At 41.7% G+C, this 24,372-nt stretch overlaps 1 protein-coding gene across 9 annotated transcripts in view; it reads left to right on the top strand.

Annotated features, from left to right (window-relative positions):
* The first annotated feature begins 306 nt into the window (after positions 1 to 306).
* Positions 307 to 24,372, top strand: part of SLC44A1 (solute carrier family 44 member 1) — a 197,849-nt gene continuing 173,783 nt past the window's right edge. For 5 of the 9 annotated variants that reach the window (XM_077968385.1, XM_015117154.3, XM_077968381.1 and 2 more), the window contains exon 1: positions 307 to 590. Coding sequence is in view for 8 of the 9 variants with exons in the window: in XM_015117154.3 (XP_014972640.2) it covers positions 555 to 590 (36 nt within the window). In the remaining variant the exon portion in view is untranslated. Of the gene's footprint in view, positions 843 to 24,372 lie in introns of all 9 variants that reach the window. The other 4 variants (XM_077968380.1, XM_077968377.1, XM_077968375.1 and 1 more) reach the window with 2 other exon arrangements.

Here is a 24,372-nt window from a genome sequence, read left to right as displayed (position 1 = left end):
GGTCTTCGTCTGCCTCAGCCCGCTTTGCCCTCTAGCCTCGAGGCAGAGAGCTGCCTCGGTGCCACCGCTAAATAAGCCCGGCGCCGCGCAGTCTCTGACACGCGCGGAAGGGCCCGGCCTCGTTCTGGCTGCCGCCGCCCTGCCGCCCGCACGGCGCTGCACTGGGGGCGGGGAGTCTGATGGGAGACGCGCGCGGCGCTGAGGAGGCGGCGGCCCGGGAGAGGGAGCGGGAGAGGGACTGGGCGCGGGAGGCGGGAGGCGGGGAACGGAGGGAGGCGCCGCCGCCGCCGCCGCCCGCCCCTTTCCGCTGGGGAGCAGCTGCTGCAGCAGGAGCAGAGCAGGAGCCGCGCAGCCGCCGCCGCCGGGGGATGTGGCCGGTGTCTGCCCCTAGCCGCGCCGCCTCTTGAGTACCAGCCGCCGCTGCAGCCACCGCCGCCGCCTAGCCGTGCGGGGCCAGGCCGCGCCCTCCCCGGGCGCCCGCCGGCTCGCATGCCGAGGGGCTCTGGGGCGTAGCTGCGCGCCCGGCGCCGCCTCCGGGCTCCTTCGGCCCCGCCATGGGCTGCTGCAGCTCCGCCTCCTCCGCCGCGCAGGTGAGGGGCTCCCGCCTCCCGGCCGCCCGCCCGGATGCCTCCCGTGCGCCGCGTCGCTCGGCGGGCGCCCGCCGTCCGATACCTCTCGCTGTCCCCAGCCTCCCTTGAGCGCACCGTGCAGTCCAAAGACCCCCACGCCGCCTTTCCCTCTCCCGGGTGCCGCCGATGCCCGCGCGCTGGCTCCCCGGTCCCGCCGATGCCCGCGCGCTGCTCCGCGGCTGCCGACTCGCAGGCGCCTCTGCGCGTCCCCTGGTGCGCCCTCAGCTCTTCCCGGCCCCTTCCCCACTCGGCCCCCTCCTGCCAGTCACACCTGAGCGGCCCGTCCCGCCAGCCGGCAGGTAGAGGCTGCACTGGCGCCTCCTCTGCCCCAGGTGGCATCCCCTTCCCTGTTCTTCCGGGCCTGGCTCCTCTCTTCCACCTCCGTGGAGTCTCCCCGCCATCCGTCGCCTGTTTTCTGTGCTCCTCGCAGGTGTACCCCCAGCAAGGGCTCTTCACCTCTTCCACCGAATTCCGGTTTCTGCTTCATTAGATATTCTGTCCCTTTTCTCTTGCCTGCTGCCCCCCGGCTGGGTTCAGATGTTTCAGCAGGTCCCGGAGCCCTTCCACGGCCCGCTCCGCAGACCTCGCTTGCTCGCTTGCACCCCATCCCCCCTTGGTGCCGTGACCCGGGCCCCGCGGCCTCCCAGCACTCGGAGGCCCCTGCGGGAGCGCGGATTCTGGGCTGGGAAGGAGATTGGGCACCTGGTGGGTGACGGGAGCGTTACGGAAACTCCCTCTTTGTTGCCAGTGTTACAGGAGGAAGAGGTTCCGAATTTAGTTTTTCTGTGGGCACTGGCTGAATGTTGTCGCTGAGGGCTGAGATGCAGAGATTTCTCCCAGCTTCTACCCTGCCCCCATCCAAATTTCGCCAACCTCCTTCTCTCGGATCCGAGCCCTTAACCTGGGTGGATATGTTTAGACAACTGTATGAGGATCAAATGTAATAGAACTTGACTACTGGCCACTAATAACTGGGAGGACCTGTTTGTAAATTACCTAATTTAGTGGGTTAGTGAGTGTATTTACAAATACTATAAAAAGCAATCAGGAATACTGCATCAAACTGTCTTGTGGTGGTGTATGAAAAATAGGCTCTGACAACGCCTGGGATGTAATCTCACAGTTTCATTAGCGTAGAATTTAACTGTGGTCTGTGATTTGTTTGTTTTAGGGGGCAGGAAAGGGTTCTTGTTTTTAGAAATAAAGGATGGTTGTTGGTGAAGAAAAATGCTAGTTTGGGGGCAAAAAAAATTCCTCCAGAGATCTAGCATCTGTGATAATGCCAGAAGTGTTTTTACTGCTGCTAAATGACTATATATAACTCAGTTTTAAATAACCTGCATACTTGTTCTGAAAATCTGAGATCTGTTAGAGAGAAAATGACTAGAATTGCAGATGAATGGGGACATTTATGTTTTATTAGGTATCCATCCTATCATCCTATTCCTCCAGTCCTTTGTTTTTTTTGAGTGTTTGCTTACCCGTTTGGTTTTCTTTTTTTTTTTCTACTAGCATTATAGTCAGGCTTATTGGTGTAGTTAAACATTCCTATTCAGTTATAATAGCAAAGAAAAAACTATGTAGAGGTGTTAGGAAGGAGAGGCTTGGTATATCAGAGTTTTCATATTAACATATAAAGGCGTAGAATTGCACATAACTTTCAGCTGGTTAGGATTTTGTGGGGTCTAGTTGGGTGCTCTTTAATATTTAAATATAATTTTCACCAAAAAGGTGTTTTTCAGACTGCCTTTCTTTTCAGAATTGAGTTAATTTACATTCTCTTTTGGTGGTGAAATGCCTTTAAGACAGAAAAGTATTGATAGTTTATGGTTGACTTGTTCAGTGCATGAACAATTAAATTTGGGAGGGATGGGTGCTGCACCAGAACTCTGCTTTAAAACAGGTAGTGGGTCTTGCATTTGTCTAGCTCAGCGTCATACTTTTCAGAATGCTATCATATACATTTTCTTTTCTTTTACCTCCTCTCACTGTAGAACATGCCATGTTCTACAGATAAGATGCATGTCATACACCCAAGGGGTGCATTTTTTTCCTGTGGATTCCTGTAACCAATCAACAGCTGTCACATTTTTAAGTTCAGCTTTAAGGACTTGTAGTGTTCAGTGGAGCATTGAGGAGCAGGTTTTGTGCCAAAGAGCTGAACTTTTTTTTTTTTTTTTCTTCTTATTTGAGATTTTTGGCATCCTTCTTCATTTGTGAAATGTTACTAATCTGCTGGTATTTTAACTCCTTTCAGGAGCATCACCAGTTTTAGAATACTGTTGTTCCTATATGTGTTTTTAAACAAAATAGGGTTGCAACTCCACATTTTCTCCTGCCTCTCTTAGGGGTCTCAAATGTATTTTCTTCTTCTTCCTTTTTTTTTAGATGGGGTTTTGCTCTTGTTGCCCAGGTTGCTGGAGTGCAATGGTGCGATCTTGGCTCACTGCAACCTCTGCCTCCCAGGTTCAAGCGATTTTCCTGCCTCAGTCTCCCAAGTAGCTGGGATTATAGGCATGTACCACCTCACCTGGCTAATTTTATATTTTTAGTAGAGACAGGATTTTGCCATGTTGGTCAGACTGGTCTCGAACTCCTGACCTCGGGTGATCTACCCGCCTCGGCCTCCCAAAGTGCTAGTATTACGGGCATGAGCCATCGCACCCTACCAGGGGTCTCAAATGTATTTTCACTCAGAATATGTTTGTTTCATCGCTTCTACTGGATTGTAAGCTTCTGGAGCACAAGAACTGTTTTTGTTTTCCTTATTTGTGTATCCACTGCAGTGCCTCACTGTAGCTTGTACTTAATAGTTGTTCAGCAGTAGTCCCTGGAGGGAATATATAGACATATATTTGAACCTCTGACTGGCAAGTGGCATCGAATGTGACTCTAGCCCTGACCCATTGAATTCTATAGGCTGGTTGATTAATTCTGCCAAGCTGTCCTCTTCTAAACTCAAACCTGGACTGTTTAAGTTAAAACTTACCTGCCTTTTCTACATCTCTGTTCTTTCAGTGGTACCATCAGCTTGCAAAATTGTTCAAGGTTTTCCTTTGCTCCTGATGACCTGCTTAATGTGTATGTTTTAGATGGAGCAGTGACTATAACATCTTAAAAGAGCTTGTCTGCAAACTCTAATGATAACCTACACAATACATGAAAACAATGAGCTTTGAGGTAATCTGCAGTTCAGTTTAGCTTTTCTTAGCAGTATCTTCAGCAACTTTAAAGCTCTGGCAGGTTTTTATCAATGTAAATAAAGTGCATTTTCTTTTTGTAGCAGGGATTCACTTTTGAAGTACAATTTATCTTCCCTTACAGTCTCTTACTATGTTGTAGATTCTCGTAAAAGAGTTTGTGGTCTTCCAAAGTTTGATCTCTTGTAGTCTGTCCTGGTATTAGTTTCATTTTCTTGGCAGTATCTGGGTATCATAATTTCCCATCAAAATAATTATACCGTTTTAGGATTTAGATCAAAGAAAAGTGTCACATTCTATACTAGTATTTCATTGCTAGAGGAGCAGATTATTGGCAAAATAATTTGTGCTGTATCAGCTATGTACATCTAGGATCTTAAAAGTGAGTGAGGGCTCTTAAAGAACTTTTAAAATTATTTTTAAAAAATTAATGACCATTACAAGGTGTTTACTAATATTGGTAATTGCTCAATATCGACCAACACATGATAGTCTTTGCCTAAAAGTCTTTTGAGGGGAACTTAAAAGTAAGATAGTCTTGAGTTTCTTTTTACAGTACTAATCCTCCCTAAGGCTCTTAAAATTTACTCCCATCTCCCTATAATTCGTTTGTTCTGGTATAACCTGACATAATTTCTATCCTTGTAATGTTAAACTTCAAAGTTCACTTGTAAATCTCCAGATTTATTAAAATGCTCTTTCCCATTGACAAACCAGTTTGAATGAATCTTTTGAAATATTACTTAGCAAATTGCCATAAGTCTTTGTCCTTAATGGCTACATCATATTTCTCACAGCAGTGCTTTGGAGGCCAGGAGATTTTGCAAGTTCTGTGAAGTTCTGTGTCCTTCAGTTCTAACCTTAGACATTGTGAGAGGGATGGAAGAGAATCTTTCAGGTTGAACAAACTGCCCCTTGTCTGTCTAGCTTTAGGAGACTTTTGTCCACTGTCTCATTCTGTGGTCTTCAAATTGAAGGCTGTATATTTAACTGTCTTTTTGTAGCTCTCATATTCTGTTTTGGGAGTAATAAAAAACAATCAGAAGTGGTTTACAAATGCTGGTTAACATTTGCATATACTAACTGTGCTTTAACAGAATTTTAATAATACCATCATCTATATCAGCTTTGTGGAGTTTGAAGTCAGATGGTAAAAATTAAATTTGAAGAGTGTAGTGGGAATTACCAACAGAGACTAAAGTTGCTCAATTAAATTATGACCTGCAAAGTAAACTTGATCTAACGGGAACAGAAGTCATGGCATGAAGCCTTTTTTTCTTTCCTCTTCTGAATAGTGTGCTGTTAGCGTAGAGGATCTACTCCTCAAAATATGTAAATCAAAGTTAATGTCAAAATTGGAAAATAATGTAGAAATGGTAATTTTTTTTTTTTTGAGCCAATGTTTGGCTCTTGTTGCCCAGGCTGGAGTGTGGTGGCATAATCTCGGCTCACTGCAATTTCTGCCTCCCGGGTTCAAGTGATTCTACCGTCTCAGCCTCCCAAGTAGCTGGGATTACAGGCGCCTGCCACCACGCCCAGCTGATTTTGTTTTTGTTTTTTTTTTAATTTTTAGTAGAGAGAAGTTTTCACCATGTTGGCCAGGCTGATCTCAAACTCCTAACCTCAGATGATCCACCCGCCTCAGCCTCCCAAAGTCCTGGGATTACAGGCATGAGCCGCCACGCCTGGCCAATTCCCAAATCTTAAATTGCAGTTTACTAATTTTTTTTTTTTTTTTTTGAAACAGGGTCTTGCTCTGTCACCCCGACTAGAGTGCAATGACATGATCATAGCTCACTGCAGCTTTGATCTCCTGGGCTCAAGTGATCCTCCCACCTCAGCCTCCTGAGTAGCTGAGACTATAGGTGCGAGATCATGCCTGGCTATTTTTTTTAATGTTTTAAATTTTTTGTAGAGACAGGATCCCACTATGTTGCCTAGGCTGGTCTCAAACTACCGGGCTCAAACGATCCTCCTGCCTTGGCCTCCCAAAGTGCCAGGATTATAGGCGTGAGCCACTGCACCCAGCCTACTTTTTTATCTTTAGAAAAGGCTTACTTAATAAAATTTTGAAGTAAAGAATTTCCAAGTTAAATTTCACGCCGCCATTTGGAACTTCCTATAGTTGCTATCTGGAGAGCAGCATGGTACAGCAAAGCTAGTCTACCTAGAATGCTTCCAGGCTTAACAAGTACTATACTATCAAATACTATTTGATGTGTTAACAGTACAGTCATTTAAAAATGTTATTGGCCTGGGAAAATTATTCATAAATATATATTCTACTACCAGTAATTGGTTAATAGTTGTTTTTCTGTGCTCCCCTTTCCCCTGCTCAAACTGCAAAGAAAGAATGAAATATTTCAATTTGGTCATTTTGCCTCAGATTTTTGGGACTATAGGGGATATACGAGATAAACCTACTATCACTTTTCTGTTGATCTAAACTAGAATGTAGGAATATGAAGTAGACTGAGGTCAGAGAGATACATTATGAGGTAACTGGGATTAGAAACCTTAGTCTCTTAATCTCTTGTCCTTTCTGTAGTACAGTACTATTAATTCTTAATGTCTTAGGTTTTCTTTTCCTTTCATCCTTGGCTGTACATTGGAATCACTTGGAGAAGTTTACAAATACTATGGAAGTGATGCCTGGGTCCTATTCCCAGAGATTCTTATGTATTGGTCCAAGACTGCTGGCTAGGCATCACAATTTTTTCTTTCTTTTTTATAACTGCTTCTTGCAGAGCAGGGCTGACCCATAGTAGTGCACCCAGAGTAGCCAGCATCAAAACTTTTAAAAGTTCCCCTGGTAGCCCTCATGTGTCACCAAGTTTGAGAGGCACTGTTCCTTACCCTTTGTCTAGGTAATTTTATCCCTCGTATGGCTTCAGTTACAGTCTGTATGTTAACAGTTCCCAAACTAAATTACTGTCCTCGTCGCTGATCCTTATATCCAACTGATTAATTAGCATCTACACTGGAATATTGTACAGGCAACTCAAACTCAGCATGTTTAAATCTGTCCTCAAAATTGTACCCCTCACCCCTGGCTTTTTCAGTACTTTATCTCTGGTTCACTGAATGATGCCAATGTCCTGGTTGTGGAAACTGGAGACTTGAGTCCTGTAGGGAAACTGCCTCTCATTCTTTTATATCTAGTCACCACATCTTGCCTCTTTGACCTTCTCAACGTCACTGCCAGCACTCTAGTTCAAACCTCTGTCATCTCCAGCCCAGATCTCTCCGTAACTATTCATGCTCCCTTCTAATTTTTCTTCGTATTGCAGTCTTGGTGATCTTTGAAAAATCCCAAGCTGATTGTCTTCCTCTCCTATTTAAAACACTTTAATGGTTTCCCATTGCTCTTAGGACAAAGACCAGAACCCCTGACCCTGGACAATAAGACCCTGTGTGTGGCTGTTCTCCATCTCTCTATAGGGTCACCTTGTGCTGTGCTTTTCTTTGCTCATTGCACTGCAGCCTCACAGATTCTTCAGTTGGTTGTATTCCTTCCTCTTAGAGGGCTTTTCCATATGTGGTTCACTTGTCTAGAAGGCTCTTTGCTTTGCTCCCTGGCTTTTGGCTGGTTGCTTTAAGTTTCAGCCTGAAAGTCACTTCCTTGGAAAAGCCTTTTCTGATCCCTTCAAACTAGGCCGTGTCTCCTCATTAAACTCTCATAGTCTTATGTGTTTTTCCTGTGAGCACTTAAAGCAGTAAACACATAATTTTACAGTTAATATTAATGTCTATACTAGGAGGTGACAGACTGCAGCCCATGGGCCAAATCTGACCTGCTACCTGTTTTTGTGTGACTTGCAAGCTAAGAATGGTGTTTACATTTTTAAGTGGTTGAAACAAATCAAAAGCATATGATTTCATGATAAATTAGTTTCATAAATTATGACATTTTAATTTCTTCGTAAGGGTTTATTGGGACACAGTCATACTAATTCATTTACTTGTCTGTAGCTGCTTTCATATGACAATGGCAGAGTTGAGTAGTTGTGACAGAGGCCTTATGGCCTGCAAGCATAAATATTTACTCTGTGGCCCTTTACAGAAAATGTTTGCTGACCCTTGCTCTAGGCTGAGTTGATGAAGAGAGGGCCCATGTTTGCTTTGTTTATTGCCATCTTGGTGCTTAGCTGGTACCAATACATGGTAGGCACTCATGAAATATTTGAATGAATTAACAAATATTTTCTTTCCCTCCATGGATAGAGGTGATTGAACTTTTACCTTAGAATGCTGGGGTTTTAAAATTCATTATAAAATTGTAAAAAAGATTCTTCTTTAGAAGATTCTTAACAGAATTTTCAGCAGCTCTCTTAAGCAGCTTGTCTGTTGAAGGTATACATGTCATTTATGAAGCAAGTATACTTATAAAGGTGTAAGTTACTGGGTCAAGGTGGATGGGAAAGGGCTAGTGCACTCAAGTAATGGACCAGTCAGGTTTACAGTGCTGATGTTTTTATAGCAGGCACAAATGGGTGAGACTTTATGGCAAGCATTGTAAAGAAAACCTGTTAGAGCTGGTGAAAAATTTAAGTCGTTAAAGAGTTCGACATTGTTATCTCTGCTGTGGGAATTCACTCTGTGAAGACAGTTAAAGTTTTTGACACAGTAATATTTCCTCCTTTTTGGTACTTTTTGTTTTCTCATTTATTTGGAATATAGTATAGCATAATGTTCCAATTTTGAATTTATGCATTGTATAAAATTTAGTATTTTTTTGGCAATTTAAAAAACAGATTTACATTTTTCAGTATGTTTTATTATACTCAATAGAGGGATGCCAGCTTTTTCCTCCGGGGGGACTCCTTTGTTATTGCATAATATGATAATGTTGTATAATAGGATTCATTTAACAAACATTTGGTTGATAAACCACTGAAATTTATTTTTTTGTGAATATATTATTATTCCTTTTAGTTGCTCTCTACAATATCCCACAACCAGATATTTAGACTTTTATTTAGTAGGGAAATCCTTAAAAGCAACTTTTATTCCAATTTTTAAGGTTGCCAGAAATGCTGAAAATTATTAAATGTAAGTGTTTGACTTCTGGATATGTTTATAATACGTAAAGTAAAAAAAACCAGCAAGAAGATGGAAAAATTGAAAACAGATGACTACTTCAAGATATTTAAGTAGCAGGAAGGTATTAAAGTTTGTTTGTTTGTTTGTTTTTGTAGATTTGTGATAATATAATGATGATTATGTTCTCAGAAAATTCTTCATTATGAACTACTTACGATGTTACAGCTATAAGAAATAAAAAAGGCCAGGTTTGGTGGCTCACACATACAATCCCAACACTTTGGGAGACTGAAGCAAGAGGATTACTTGAAGCCAGGAGTTCTAGACCAGCCTGGGCAATATAGTGAGACCCATCTCTACAAAAAGTAGAAAAAAACAAATTAGCCGGGTATGGTGTTGTATGCCTTTGGTCTCAGCTACTCGGGAGGCTGATGTGGGAGGAAGATCTTTTGAGTCTGGGAGGTTGAGGCTGCAGAGAGCGATGATCGTGCCTGTACTCCGGCCTGGGTGGCAGAGCGAGACCCTGTCTTTTTTTTGAGATGGAGTCTCACTATGTTGCCCGGGCTGGAGTGCAGTAGCGCAATCTCGACTCGCTACAACCTCTCCTTCCTGGGTTTGAGCAATTCTCCTGCCTCAGCCTCCAAGTAGCTGGAACTACAGGTGCCCACCACCATGCCTGGCTAACTTTATGTATTTTTAGTAGAGACAAGGTTTCTATGTTGGCCAGGCTGGTCTTGAACTCCTGACCTTGTGAATCTGCCCGCCTCGGCCTCCCAAAGTGTTGGGATTACAGGCGTGAGCCACTGTGCCCGGCTGAGACCCTCTCTTAAACAAACAAGCAAGCCAATAATAATAATTTTAAAAAACCCTTAAATCCAAATAGCTAAAACATTAAGGAAAATTGATTATCTCCTGTAAGTCAAGGGGTAAGGTAGCTTCCAGGTTGGGTAGTTCAGTGGCTTGATGATGTCAGCAAGGCCATAAGTTCTCTCCTTGTTTCTTTTTTGTCATTTTACGGAAGGTAGCTTTTTCTTAATTAGCTCCCCTCAAGATCCCAAGATGGCTATGGCTCTTCTTACCATCTTTTGCTGAGCTGACAATCTCCAGTGGTTTTCCTTTCATGGGAATTAGAGAGGGCTGCACACTCATCCCTAAACAAGCTGTAACGAGAGGAAGGCAAAGGACTCTGCAATTGGTTTAGACTGACCAGGACTTCCCTCTGAATCAAGTGAGGGGCAGAGCAACACCAGAACTAAAGGAGGACTTTGCCAGCAAGGTGGCGGCAGGGATGCAGGAGCGGGCATGGTGGCTGAATAGGTAGCCAATACTATCTGCTATGGTTTTGCCATCTTCTTTTGTCTTTAAATCAGACTTCTGTAGTGTTTCCTAACATTTTACTTACAGCTCCATTATGAACTTCACAGTTCGTAGTTCAAAGTCACACAGTTATCTTCTTATTGTCCTAGTGATGCTGCTCAAGCCATTGCTGAAACCCCTGTCTTTCTTTTTTGCCCACCCCCACTGCATCTTTCCCATTCTGAGCTAAGGACAGCTTCAGATGAAGAAGGAGCATTTTGAGGTTGGATTAATGGTTAAGTAGTGAGTTAGTATTCTTGCAAGCCATGGTCCCTCAAGAGCACCTTGGGGGTATGACCTCTTCTCTCTCTGGCTCACAATCTCCTTTTCTACCTCTTTTGAAGTCTCACTTCTGTCTGTGTTTATCTCTGTTTCAAAATTGGATATCAAAAACCTGATAGTTTTTATTTTCCTTATTTTTCTTTCCACCTCCAGCTAATACACCTAAGGAGCTATAATACTGAGTGGAATATACTAAAGAGGGAAAAAGAGAGTGCCTCTGTTTTCTTTTTTTTTTTTAAATTTGCTTACTTTCAGGATTTTTTTTTTTAAATAACTAAACTGAAAAGTCACATCATTATTTAGAGTATCTCTGATATAAAGAGTTCTCACAGTATATAAAAGGCATCCTTGCAATACATAATTTATAGAAGGAAATAAACTAATGTGTAAATATGTTCAATTTTGTTAATAACCAAATTAAAGCAAAGAGGCATCCTTTCACATCTGTAACTTTGGTAATAGATAACAAAATAATGTTAATTGCCCAAGTGGTTTTGACTCAAATATACTTTATTGATTTGCTGGAATAAATTGGAATGATCCTCTTGAGATACATTAAAAGCCTTAAAAAAATTGACACCCTTTATATGGTAATTCAAAAGTTGAGTAATGCTATATGTAAGAATCTTTTTATTGTAGCGTTATTTATAATGGCAAAAAGTTTAAAACATCATATGTTTGCTGTGAAACTTTCTTTTTCTTTTTAAAATTTATTTATTTATGTATTTATTTACTTTTATTTAACTTTTTTTAGACGGAGTCTTGCTCTGTCGCCCAGGCTGGAGTACAGTGGCGTGATCTTGGCTCACTGCAAGCTCTGCCTCCCGTGTTCATGCCATTCTCCTGCCTCAGCCTCCCAAGTAGCTGGGACTACAGGAGCCCACCACCATGCCTGGCTAATTTTTTGTATTTTTTAGTAGAGACGGGGTTTCACCATGTTAGCCAGGATGTTCTCAATCTCCTGACCTCGTGATCCGCCCGCCTCAGCCTCCCAAAGTGCTGGGATTACAGGCATGAACCACTGCACCTGGCTTCTTCCTTTTTCTTATTAAAATCCATTTGAATTTAGTCTGTTATACTTCCTCATTGCCAACTAAATGATCCTCCCTTAGTCATTGAGTGGCCTTTTGCCTTCCTCAGAAGTCCTTTCGCTATTTCTTCTCTAAACAGCTAGTAGAATCCGGAGGATTGAACACCATTGTGTACTGGGAGGAGGGTGGTCTCTATAGCCAGACTATATTGATGTGAATCCCACCTTGTCACTAGTTGAGTTATTTGGGGCCACGTTCTTTTTTTTCTTTCTTCTTTTTTGAGACAGAGTCTCACTCTGTAGCCCAGGCTGGAGTGCAGTGGCACGATCTCGGCTCACTACCAGCTCCGCCTCCTGGGTTCACGCCATTCTCCTGCCTCAGCCTCCCGAGTAGCTGGGAGCACAGGTGCCTGCCACCACGCCCGGCTTATTTTTTGTATTTTTAGTAGAGACGGGGTTTCACCGTGTTAGCCAGGATGGTCTCGATCTCCTGACCTCGTGATCTGCCCGCCTCGGCCTCCCAAAGTGCTGGGATTACAGGCGTGAGCCACCGTGCCCGGCCTGGGCCACATTCTTTAACCTTTGGTGCCTGAGTTTCACCAGCTGTAAAATATAAACAATAATAAAACTTGCCTCAGAAGCTTTTAGCAAACTGCACAACTCATGAATGTATCTCAGAAATTACAATATTAATGTAAACTAAATATCCCTGATGTTCTAATAACCATTAATCCTTCCCTTAAAAATGTTTTTGTGTTTGAGGTTTGGAAAGGTACCCTGACTTCCAAAAATTTTAGTTTTGAGACAAGGTCTCGCTCTGTCACCCTGGCTGGAGTGCAGTGATGGATCTTGGCTCACTGCAACCTCCACCTCCCAGATTCAAGCAATCCTCCCACCTCAGCTTCCCGAGTAACTGGGACTACAGGCAGGTACCACCATGCCTGCTAATTTTTGTATTTTTTGTAGAGATGGGGTTTTGCCATGTTGCCCAGGCTCGTCTCAAATGCCCGAGCTCAAGTGATCTGCCCACCTCAGCCTCTCAAAGTGCTGGAATTACAGGCATGAGCCACCACACCCAGCCTGGTTTATATTCTTGAGATAATTTTATTTTGAGACAGAGTATCATTTAAGAGTTGGATCCAGCTGCATAGGACAGAAAACTGAAAGAAACTAGATAAACCAGATAAAAATGTATTTCTTACCCAAAGTAAGTCCAGAAGTAGTGGTTTCAGGGCTGATATGACACTCCTTGTTTACCAAAGACCCACTCTCCTTTTGGTTTCATTATGTAAGCATATGACTTTCATTCTTAAGATTATAAAAATACCTGGAAACTTTTTATTTTTATTTATTTATTTTTTTAGACAGGGTCTGTCTGTGTCACCCAGGCTAGAGTGCAGTGGTGAGATCTCAGCTCACTGCAGCATCAATCTCCTGGGCTCAAGTGATCCTCCTGGCTCAGCTTCTCAAGTAGCTGGGACTACAGTCATGTACTACCATGCCCAGCCAATTTTTGTATTATTTTAATTTAATTTAATTTTATTTTATTTTATTTTATTTTATTTTATTTTATTTTTTGAGAGGGAGTCTTGCTCTGTCACCCAGGCTGAAGTGCAGTGGCGCTATCTCGGCTCACTTTAACCTCCACCTCCTGGGTTCAAGCATTCTCCTGCCTCAGCCTGCCGAGTAGCTGGGATTACAGGCACCTGCCACCATACCAGGCTGATTTTTGTATTTTTAGTAGAGACGGGGTTTCACCATGTTGGCCACGCTGCTTTCAAACTCCTGACCTCAGGTAATCCACCTGCCTTGGCCTCCCAGAGTGCTGGGATTACAGGTGTGAGCCACCGCGCCTGGACTTTTTTTTTTTTTTTTTTTTGAGACCGAGTTTTGCTCTTGTTGCCCAGGCTGGAGTACAATGGCATGATCTCAGCTCACTGCAACCTCCGCCTCCCGGGTTCAAGCGATTCTCCTGCCTCAGCCTCTGAGTAGCTGCGATTACAGGCTTGTGCCACCACGCCTGGCTAATTTTGCATTTTTAGTAGAGATGGGGTTTCACCATGTTAGTCAGGCTGGTCTCGAACTCCTGACCTCAGATGATCTGCCTGCCTTGGCCTCCCAAAGTGTCGAGATTACAGATGTGAGCCACTGTGCCAAGTCTGTATTTTATTGTAGAGATGAGGTCTTCCTATGTTGCCCAGGCTGGTCTCAAATTCCTGGGCTCAAGGGATCCGCCCATCTTGGCCTCCAAAGTGCTGGGATTACAGGCATGAGCTACCACGCCTGGCCCCCAGATTGTAAACTGTGTCTGGAAAATGAATGCAAAGAGAAACAAATTATGAGAGGCTAAATTGGGTGGTGAGGAGTTCAGGGGATGGGGAAACCAAGAGAGGAAGGAATAGTTGGGGAGTGGGCTTCCTAAAAATGATTCTCCAACAAAAGATCTGGTCTGGAAGAGTGGGGTTTAGAAACAGTGAAGGGCAGACAGATTTTAGTAGAAAGCAGGGAGAGAAGAGGGCATTCCAGTGGAAAGGAACGGCTTGATCAAAGGCAAGAAAGCAGACAATAACTTGTCAGCATGGAAAGGAGACCTGACCAGAGTGGAGTGAAGAGATGTTACATGTGGGGAAGGCATTCATATTTGAAGGCGAGGAAAATGGGCAGCCATGGAGGGATTTTCAGAGTGGTTTAAGGAAGATGAATTTGACAGCATACCTGCACCTGAATGGGAGAAATGGAAGGCAGAGGCCACCCAGGAAGCTGTTCAGTAACTCATATCAGTGTAAACAGGAAACAGAGAACAGACATTGTGGAGTCGAAATAAAATAGACCTTCCTGACTTAATCTGGATATGTGGAATGAAGAAGGAACTAGCACAGATGTTTCGAATGCCACATTGTGGGAGAAGGGTATTATATAGTATGTGGAGAGGGGAAGATGAATTCAGTTTTGTATGGACTGACTTGAGGTGGTACTGATATTAATACCTCCAGGTAGTATTTCCATAGGCAATTGAAGACCCAGAACTGGATTTCAGAAAATGCTTTAAGTCATGAGCATATAGAACATAGAGAACACCAATCATTGCTGGGGATTTACTGTGTGGTAGCCTCTGGACTAAGTGCTTTACATACAGTTCTCATTTTATTCTCACAACTCTCAGGTGGGTCCCAGTTAGCCTCATTTTGCAGATGAGGAAACAAACTCAGAAAGGCTTAGGTACCTTGCCTAAGATCGCCCACGTAGTGTAAAATCGGGAGTAGTTCCAAGCCTGTGCACTTCTGCTGTATTTCCCTCTGCTGTTCTGAGAACTACTGTATTAAATGGTAGATTGAATGTACCTTAGATACCACATTTCTGTCACTTAAATTCAGAGATTCTGTGTGCTGTTTGCTGTTTGTTCTTTTTTTTGGGGGACAGAGTTTTGCTCTGTTGCCTAGGCTGGAGTGCAGTGGCGTGGTCTCGGCTCCCTGCATCCCCCGCCTCCCGGCTTCTAGCGGTTCTCCTGTCTCAACCTCCCAAGTAGCTGGGATTATAGGCGCCCACCACCACACCTGGCTAATTTGTGTGTGTGTGTGTGTGTGTGCGCATATATATATATATATATATATATATATATATATATATATGTTTTTTTTTTTTTTTTTTTTTTTGGTAGAGATGGGGTTTCACCATGTTGGCCAGGCTGGTCTCAAATTGCTGACCTCAGGTGATCGCCCGCCTTGGCCTCCCAAAATGCTGGGATTACAGGTGTGAGCCACTGTGCCTGTTTGTTCTCTCTTTAAAGTCTATATGTAGGTTGGTTTTAAATCAGTGCACCTCAAACTATAGAGGCCAGGGTATGACAGTTTAGAGCAGAGTCTGAAAGTGGTGGTTATAAACTTCAGACTCTGAGTAAGGACCAATGGCTACTGTGCATTTCCTCTGGGGACCCTTCCATATTTTCTTCTAAGAACTAAGTCTGAGCAAGTCTATCATAGCAGCAAGTTTACTACTTATGAATATAATTGTGTTCTTTCCCCATAATTCACCAATTCCTGAAAATACACTTTTAAATAAGGAATGGATATTTATATGGTTAGTCAGTCTTTGGAGATTCATGGTCTCCAAAAGGGTTAATGTAATTGATGCTTGTGTTATTAATATTGAGTACCAACAAGGCTCTGGAGAGTAGTAAGAGAGGAAAGGGTGAAGAAAATGGTCTCAATGAAGTTGACTCTGGAGCACAAATGATTAGTGTGCACATTAAGATCAAGTTACGAAGGCAGAGATTCCTACCATCAGAGCAAGAGCTGGAATTTTTAAAATAATAAACTTCACTTTAAAAACTCAGCATATTTAAGAGAGTTTTATTCCTTGCTTACTAAGCCTCGAAAGTTTTTCCAAATCTATTTTGCTTGTGGTTTTGTATTTTCATGACGATTTTGAAACCACAAGTGTTGGAAGACAATTCTAAAGATACCAAGTTTTAAATATATTTTGACATATTTTGAAACTAGTCATACTTTTCATCAAGAAAAACATTTTTGAATGTACACTGCTGATGAAAGTTTGAAAATAATAATTTAATAAGGCACTTCATTTTAAAACTGAAAGCAATTCTAGTTTGCTGCTAGTTTTAAAAAGTTTATAATTTAATGTAATCTGAGGAAGTAAACTAAGACCAAGTGGAAACACTTACTTATCTTGAGGTTGCAACAAGCAAATTGAGCTGGGAGCATTCTGGGTGAGGAAGGATCTGCTATTTAAATCAGGCTCTATGATAAATGGTGCTCTACATGCCATCCCTTTTAAAGGTCCAAATGTTTCTTATATAAGAATATCTTAATTAGGATTTCTCCCAAGTATGTGCTTCCAAAGCACCAGGGCTATAAGGTGTTCTGCCAAAAAAAGGGTTCTGAGGTCAGAAAAGTTTGAGAGGTTCTTTTTGTTCACTTCATACCACCCCCTCCCCGCCCCCCAACCCCATTTGAAAAGTATCAGGCATATTAATATATTTAGGGTCATCGCCCTGCCTCCCAGGAAACCAGTTTAACTTTGCTTAACTGGCCTTTATTGGACTTCTGTCCTTTAAATTTTTTTTCATTATATCTCGAACTGCTCTCCTGCAGAGCACACTTTGAGTAACACTGCTTGAAATATTGGTTCTCAATTTCATTCTCCTAAATGACAACAAAAGTGATTACTGTGAAACAGAAGCAACAATAAGGTTGTTGGATCAGGTGACTCTTAGCTAAGAATCACTCAGCTCTGAAACTGAGTTTAAGCACATCACAAACTTCATGTTTTTCTTTAAAATACTGGCAAAAGTAGGTACATTTCAAGTCACTCAAGTATATTATAACTTAAAACCCTTTCACCTGAATCATTGTTTCTCAGATTAGTGATTTGAGATCTCCAAGGGATATCAGGTAGGGTAAATGATTGACAAAGGGATCCTTCAAGTTTGAAACTTAATATGAACTGCTGTGGGGTCAGCTGGGCCAACAGCAAGAAGGGGAGCCGTCATCTGCACTGGAGGATTTTCTCCTTCCTTCAAGTCTGCTGCAGCAGAGGGGCAGTTACAGTTATCACTTAAACTCCAAATGGCCATCTGGAGATGGAATGCTTCTTTTATTGGAGAAGGAATTGAGGACAGGGATGATGGACCAAGCAAATAACAGATCCTCAATAAATGTTTATTGAATACATATGGAACAGGGATGGAGTATTCAGAGACTAAACATTTAGTTTGTGGTGCTAATACTTGTCAAGACTATGGTTAAAACGAATATAACTTGCCAATGGAGAGAAATGGGAATGAACCTGAACATTAAAACTAGCTACCATTCAAAATGTTTAATTCTGGTGGACTTTTGAACCCTACCTTGCTAGCTTGTGTTCCTAGGTTACAATGAAGTCTTGGTGAAGACATTAATATTAGCCAATCAGCAAAAAAAGGCACATCATAAGCTAGAACCCTCTGGGCCTCATCAAAACCTCAGTATGACAGGTAATCAGCACTGGACGATAGATTTGTTATATAAGAATGAGAACCTTCTTTCCATTCTGCCACACCCCTTTCCCCCATTTCCCCGCAGCACACCTCTTGTTTCTGGCCTACAGAGCATAATGAAAGCTCTTCTGGCCCATTTTCTCAGTGCCTGCCTGGGAGTAGGCTGGGTAAAGCTCCAGTCTTAAGTATTTTGTTCAGAGTGACCAGGAAGGTGACAAGCAGCACTGCTTCTGCCCAGTGCAGCAATAAGGAAACTCAGGACAAAGGGAAGATGCTGAAAAGTAAAACAAAAGAACCAAGAATATCAGTAGAATAAAAAGAGAATTCCAAACTGGCTGCATGCTTTGGTTCTGTTCAATGTTTATGGGCTGGTGTGCTGCTCAGGCTGCTAAGTACTGGGCTCAACAAAAAATGAGACTTTTCCCTCAGTAAGTGTGCCATCTGTTAAGGGAGATGCTACGGAGGGGTGTAGCTTTGTCAGTGTGCCAGAGCACAGCTGAATCTGTTTCTCTCTCTCACTTTTTTTTTTTTTTTTTTTTTTTGAGAGGGAGTCTTACTTTGTCGCCCAGGCTGGAGTGCAGTGGCACGATCTCGGCTCATTGCAGCCTCTGCCTCCCAGGTTCAAGTGATTCTCCTATCTCAGCCTCCCAAGTAGCTGGGACTACAGGCGCCCACCACCATACCCAGCTAATTTTATTTTTTTATTTTCAGTTGAGACGGGGTTTCACCATATAGGTCAGGCTGGTCTCGAACTCCTGACCTCAGGTGATCTGCCCGCGTTGGCCTCCCAAAGTGCTGGGATTACAGGCGTGAGCCACTGTGCCTGGCCCTGTGTTTCTTATATAGCTAAATATTAGTATAGTTTACAAGGTGTAAAGCACTGATAATTCCTTGCTAGATTTTAAACTAATTTTCAAAACTAAAAACTAGAAATACAAAAATGCCCTAAAGGAACATAGATGTTATTTTTGAAGTTTGGTGTGTGTTTCTGCTTAACTGGTAAGGATGAAGTTCAGTAAACTTTAGGATAAAGTTACTGTGTTTGTAGGCATGACAACATTTTATTATACAGAGTGAAAAAAAAATACCGTCTTTGAGTAAGAAAATAACAAAGCTTCAAATGCCTATATGCAAGTTACAATGACTTTTGAGGCAGTCCCATTGAAAAGATTGTACCTATACTATGGGTAATGTTTTAATTTTCATGTTGAAATGACCAGTTTTTAAGCTAATAAATGAGTTTTGTTCTTTGATAGAGCAGATTCTAGAAATTTTAAAGTAGAACACATCAAAAGTATTCTTCTGTCGCTGTTGACTAACCTATGGTGGCTCTTTTGTTGCTCTTATGTGTTTATGACTTAGTCGTATATCTCTGCCCTATCACCCTGCCAGGAAACCCAAGTGCTCTTGCCATAGTCCCGGAGTCTCATACCTAACTGGGCACAGTGACCTGTTTAATGTTCCATGGCCACTGAACTACAGGGTCCAGAATGGATTCAGGGACACCCAACTCCTCAATTTGTTTCCTACCACTACATCAGACCACCTTCTCATTTATCTTCCAGCTTTCTCCCATCCAGACATACATTTTCTCTTTATGCTCTTTACGTTTTTTTGTCTCATTTGGTTCCAAAAATGTTTTAGGTAATTTGTAATAAAGTGTAAATATATTTAAGACTTTTGAAATGAAAAGCCAAAAGCTGAAAGGAGCTGGAGGTAGGATAAAAGGAAAAAGAAGCACAAGTGTACTGAGTGCCTGAGCTTCTTCACCTCAGGCACTCAGGTACCAGTGTTTCTAGTCCTATTTTAGAATGATACTGATTCAAAGGAAATTGTCACATGGAATCCTTTTACAGAACTGCACAACTGTCAGGGACTTAAGAGGTCTACCAAGGTAGCCATGAATTTTGTATCACATCCTCTACATGGATTTTGTTCAGTCTTTGTTTAAACACTTCCAGCAACAGATAACTTACTGCTTCCTGAGACATTTGTTCTACATTCGGGCAGTTATTAGAAATTTCTTTTTGTACTACCGAGCTCTGTGTCCGTGTAACTTTATTGTTCTGATTCTGCATCCATTAGCCAAACAGAATAAAAAACTGAAATTGGTGTGTGCCAAGGTATGTGTGTGTGTTTTAAAGTTAAACACCTTTAGTTTTTACAACCATGTCTGAATGTCAGACTTTCAGAAATTTTACTGTTCTGGGCCACTTCTTTACTTTCCTTTTATGCTTTGATTATTAAATCTATGTAATTTTTATTTTTATCAGTTACACAAGTATGTGGTTTTTTTTGTTTGTTTTTTTTTTTTGTTTCTGAGATGGAATTTCACTCTTGTTGCCCGGGCTGGAGTGCAGTGGCGCAATCTTGGCTCACTCAACCTCCGTGTCCTGGGTTCAAGTGATTCTCCTGCCTCAGCCTCCCGAGTAGCTGGGATTACAGGCGCCCGCCACCATGCCCAGCTAATTTTTTGTATTTTTAGTAGAGACGGAGTTTCACTATGTTGGCCAGGCTGGTCTCGAACTCCTGACCTCAGGCGATCCACCTGCCTCAGCCTCCCAAAGTGCCAGGATTACAGACATGAGCCACCACGCCCAGCTCACATGTTTGTATTTTAAAGAGTTAAGCATTTCTAGGGCTTGTTATTTTAAAAAGCCACCTCCCCATTTTCTGCTGCCTGAGACCACCACTTTTAATTCTTTAATTCTTTTGCTTTTCCCCCATATATCTTTAATTTGCTTATACTGCTGCCTCCTCGCTTTTCAATTTTTGACATTAATTTTGGACTCCACTGTAGAAGATGAAGATTGATTTGTCTTCCAATGCCATCCTCTGCCCTATCCCATGCACCTACTTTGGGTTGCCCTTATCCTTCTGCTACAGATATATCATCATAACTTTGGATCAATGTTCAGTCTTTTTTTTTTTTTTGAGATGGAGTCTACTGTGTCACCCAGGCTAGAGTGCAGTGGTGTGATCATAGCTCGCAGCAGTCTCAACCTCCCAGGCTCAAGTGATTCTCCCACCTCAGCCTCCTGAATAGCTGGTACCACAGATTTGCACCACCACACCTAGCTGATTTTGTAAAATTATTTTGTGGAGATGAGTTCTCACTATGTTTCCCAGGAGGGTCTCGAACTCAGACTCAAGTCATCCTCCTGCTTTGGCCTCCCAAAGTGTAGGGAATACAGGCGTGAGCCACCGCACCCTGCCTAATGTTTAGTCTTCATCTTATGACTAAGTGGTTGCTCTTAACAGCTAAGTCATGTTATATTTCATCATTTATCACTCTTGGAGATCATGGTTGTCTTGATCTACTGTCAAGTAGATCATGGTTCTACTGTCTACCCAGCTTGCTAGTAATTTGCACTTGTAACTGGCTTATAAACTCTCACCTAGTTGTGTGACTCTCCTTTGAGTAAGCTCAGATACCTTAGATATTCTTTCATTTTAATTTTCTGAATAGATCTCTCCCATTTCTCCAAACGGGGCTGGACACTTCTCATGCCTGCTTTTTTATAAAGCTGTCAATTTAAGATCTCCTGTCACATAATGCCTGGAATTTTTTTTTTTTTTTTTTTTTTTGAGATGAAGTTTCGCTCTTGTTGTCCACGCTAGAGTGCAATGGCATGATCTTGGCTCACTGCAACCTCTGCCTCCTGGGTCCAAGTGATTCTCTTGCGTCAGCCTCCCAAGTAGCTGGGATTACAGGTGTGCGCCACCACGCCTGGCTAATTTTGTATTTTTAGTAGAAATGGCGTTTCTCCATGTTGGTCAGACTGGTCTCGAACTCCCGACCTCAGGCAATCTGCCCACCTCGGCCCCCAAAGTGCTGGGATTACAGGCGTGAGCCACTGTGCCCAGCCCATACCTGGTATTTTCTTAATCTTTCTTGTATTGGATTCCCAATTATCTGGATCCCACGTGTTTTTTAAAAGTTTATTTTTTAATTTACATGCAGTACAATTCACTTTTTGTTCTACAGTTCTATGAGCTTTGACAGATGCATGGCCTTATGAAGTCACTACCACCAGTACCAAGACACAGAACAGTTCTTCCAAAAATTCTCTTGAGCTGTCCCTTTGTCATCAGATCACTCCTCCACCCTTGGCAACCACTGATCTATCCCTGTAGTTTTGCTTTTTCCAGAATTCATATAAATGGAATCATACAGTCTTGTAACCTTTTGGAGTTTGGCTTCTTTTCTTCAGCATAATGCGTTTGAGATGCATCCGTGCTATTGCATGCATCGATAGTTTGTTTTGGTGGCTAAGTAGTATTCCATTATATGAATATATCATAGTTTATTCACCAGTTGAAGAACACTGGGTTGTTGCCAGTTTGGGGTGATTATTAATAAAGCTCCTATAAACACTTATATGCAGTGTGAACGTTTTCATTTATCTTCGGTAACTATCTGGGAGTGGAATTGCTGGATTGTATGGTAAGTGAATGTTTATAAGAATCTGCCAAACTGTTTTCCAAATGGGCTGTACCATTGTGCATTCCCATGAGCAATGTATAAGAAGAGTTCTAATTGTTCCATATCCTCGTGAGCATTTGGTATTGTCAGTTTATTTTTTAAATTGTTGGCATAGACATTTAGTGATATCCCACTATGGTTTTAATTTGCATTTTCCTAGGGACCAGAGATGTTGAACATCTTTTCATATACTTATTTAATATCTGTATATCTTTCTTGGTGTTGTATCTTTCGAATTATTGCTGTGTGTGTGTGTGTGTTGAGAGACGTGGTCTAACTCTGTCAGCCAGGCTGGAGTGCAGTGGTGCACTCCTAACTCACTGCAGCCTCAAACTCCTGGGCTCAAACGGTCTTCCTGTCCTAGCCTCTCAAGTAGCTAGGCCTATAGGTGTGTGCCACCATACCTGGCTAAGTTTTATTTATTTTTTATTTTTATGTAGAGACAGGGTCTCACTGTGTGCCCAGGCTGGTCTCAAACTGCTGGCCTCAACCAGTCCTCTTTTCTTGACCTCCCAAAGTGCTGAGATTACAAGCGTAAGCCACCATGATTGGCCTTCATTGCTTATTTAGTGGAGGGAGTTTTGTGGAGTAAGTGGGTTTGCTTCCTGTCTTTTCCCACCACTGGCACGGGATTCAGCTTTTTGGAGTGTACTATTTAATCTCTTATTGTTGAGAGTTCTTTTATACATTCTGGATACAAGTCTTTTATGAGATATGAGACTTGCAAATATTTTCTCCTAGTATGTTTATTGTTCTTTCATTCTTTCAATATTTCAAAGAACAAACATTTAAAATTTTGACAAAAGTCTATTTTATCAATTTTTCTTTTGTGATTTATGCTTTTGATATCTAGCTAGGAACACTGCCTAGTCCAAGGTCACAAATATTTTCTCCTATGTTTTATTCTAAAAATTTCTAGTTTTACATTTTACACTTAGGTCTATTATCCATGTTGTCAGTCTTTATATAAGGTTGAGTTGGTTTTTTGGTTTTTTTTGTGTGTGTGTATGAATATCTATTTATTTCAGTGCAATGTATTGACGAAGACTGTTTTCCATTGAATTGCCTTTGTATCTTTCTCAAATATCAACCATATATGTGTGGATCTATTTCTGAACTTTCTGTTCTGTTTCATCCATTTGTTTGTCTTAATACTAGTACTGTATGGTCTTGATGATTATTGTAGCTTTATAGTATATATTGAAATCAGTTTATGTGAGTCCTTTAACTTTTTCCTTCCTTTTCGAAGTTATTTTGACTATTGTAGTTCTTTTGCCTTTCCCTGTACATTTTAGAATCAGCTTGTCAATATCTACAAAAAATTTTGCTGAGATTTTGATTTGGCTTGCATCCCTGTATGGATCCTTTAGGGAAGAATTAATTGTCAAATAATACTGAGTCTTCCAATCTCTGAGTGTGGTGTAGTTCTCCATTTATTTAAGTCTTCTTTGAGTTTTTTTCTCCCCATCAGTGTTTCTGTACTGGTGTTATTTTTCTTGGTTTATTCCCTTGATTTGGTAGAATACCTCCTTTAGTAGCTTACTGAGAAAGGCTCCATGAGGGAAGTTTTTTGACACCTTGCATGTTTTTATTTTTATGTCACATATGTAATAGTTGAGTGGATACAGAATTCTAGGTTGGAAATTATTTTTCCTCAGAATTTTAAGTAAGTTGTTCCATTGTCTTCTGACTTCTAGGGTCACGGTTGAAGTCTGCTATTCTGATTCTTGATTCTTCATATTAAACTTACTCTCTCTCAAACCTTTTAGGATCTTCCTTATAACCCACATTCTGACATTTTTCACCGATGGGCCTTCTATCCATTATGCTGGATACAGCGTGGGCTCTTTCAATCTGAAAATTTCTGGTTTGCAGTTGGGAAAATTTTTTCTTAATTCTTTCTTGGATTTTTTACCCCCATCTCTTCCCCCTGTTTCTGAATTTTCTTACCTTTTAAAGGTATTTTTGAACTCCTTGTCTTTTCTTCACATTGCAATATATTTCCTTAATTTACCTTTCAGTATTTCTATTGTGTTTTTATTTCTGCTATGATTTCTAATTTCCTAGTGGGTGCTTTTGTTCTCTTCAGTAATCTTTTTGTTTGTTTGTTTGTTTGTTTTTTGTTTTTACATCATCTGTTCTTATCTCTGTGTGTGTGTTTTAATTTCACTTCTCTGCAACGGCATCATCTTTTTCTTCCAAGTAATTTCTTTCTGTTTGTCATGGTAAAAGATTCCTTAAATGTCTGGTCATCCTTAGCTCTGGTTATTATTAATATTTAGGAACAGGGCCCTAGAAGATTGTTGGAAAGCATTGTATTATTTGGGTATGGGATTGTTGGCTGTGGCACT

This window comes from Macaca mulatta, chromosome 15, assembly GCF_049350105.2.
Source record: "Macaca mulatta isolate MMU2019108-1 chromosome 15, T2T-MMU8v2.0, whole genome shotgun sequence".
Classification (NCBI taxonomy): domain Eukaryota; kingdom Metazoa; phylum Chordata; class Mammalia; order Primates; family Cercopithecidae; genus Macaca; species Macaca mulatta.
This window is presented reverse-complemented; position numbering and strand designations above follow the sequence as displayed.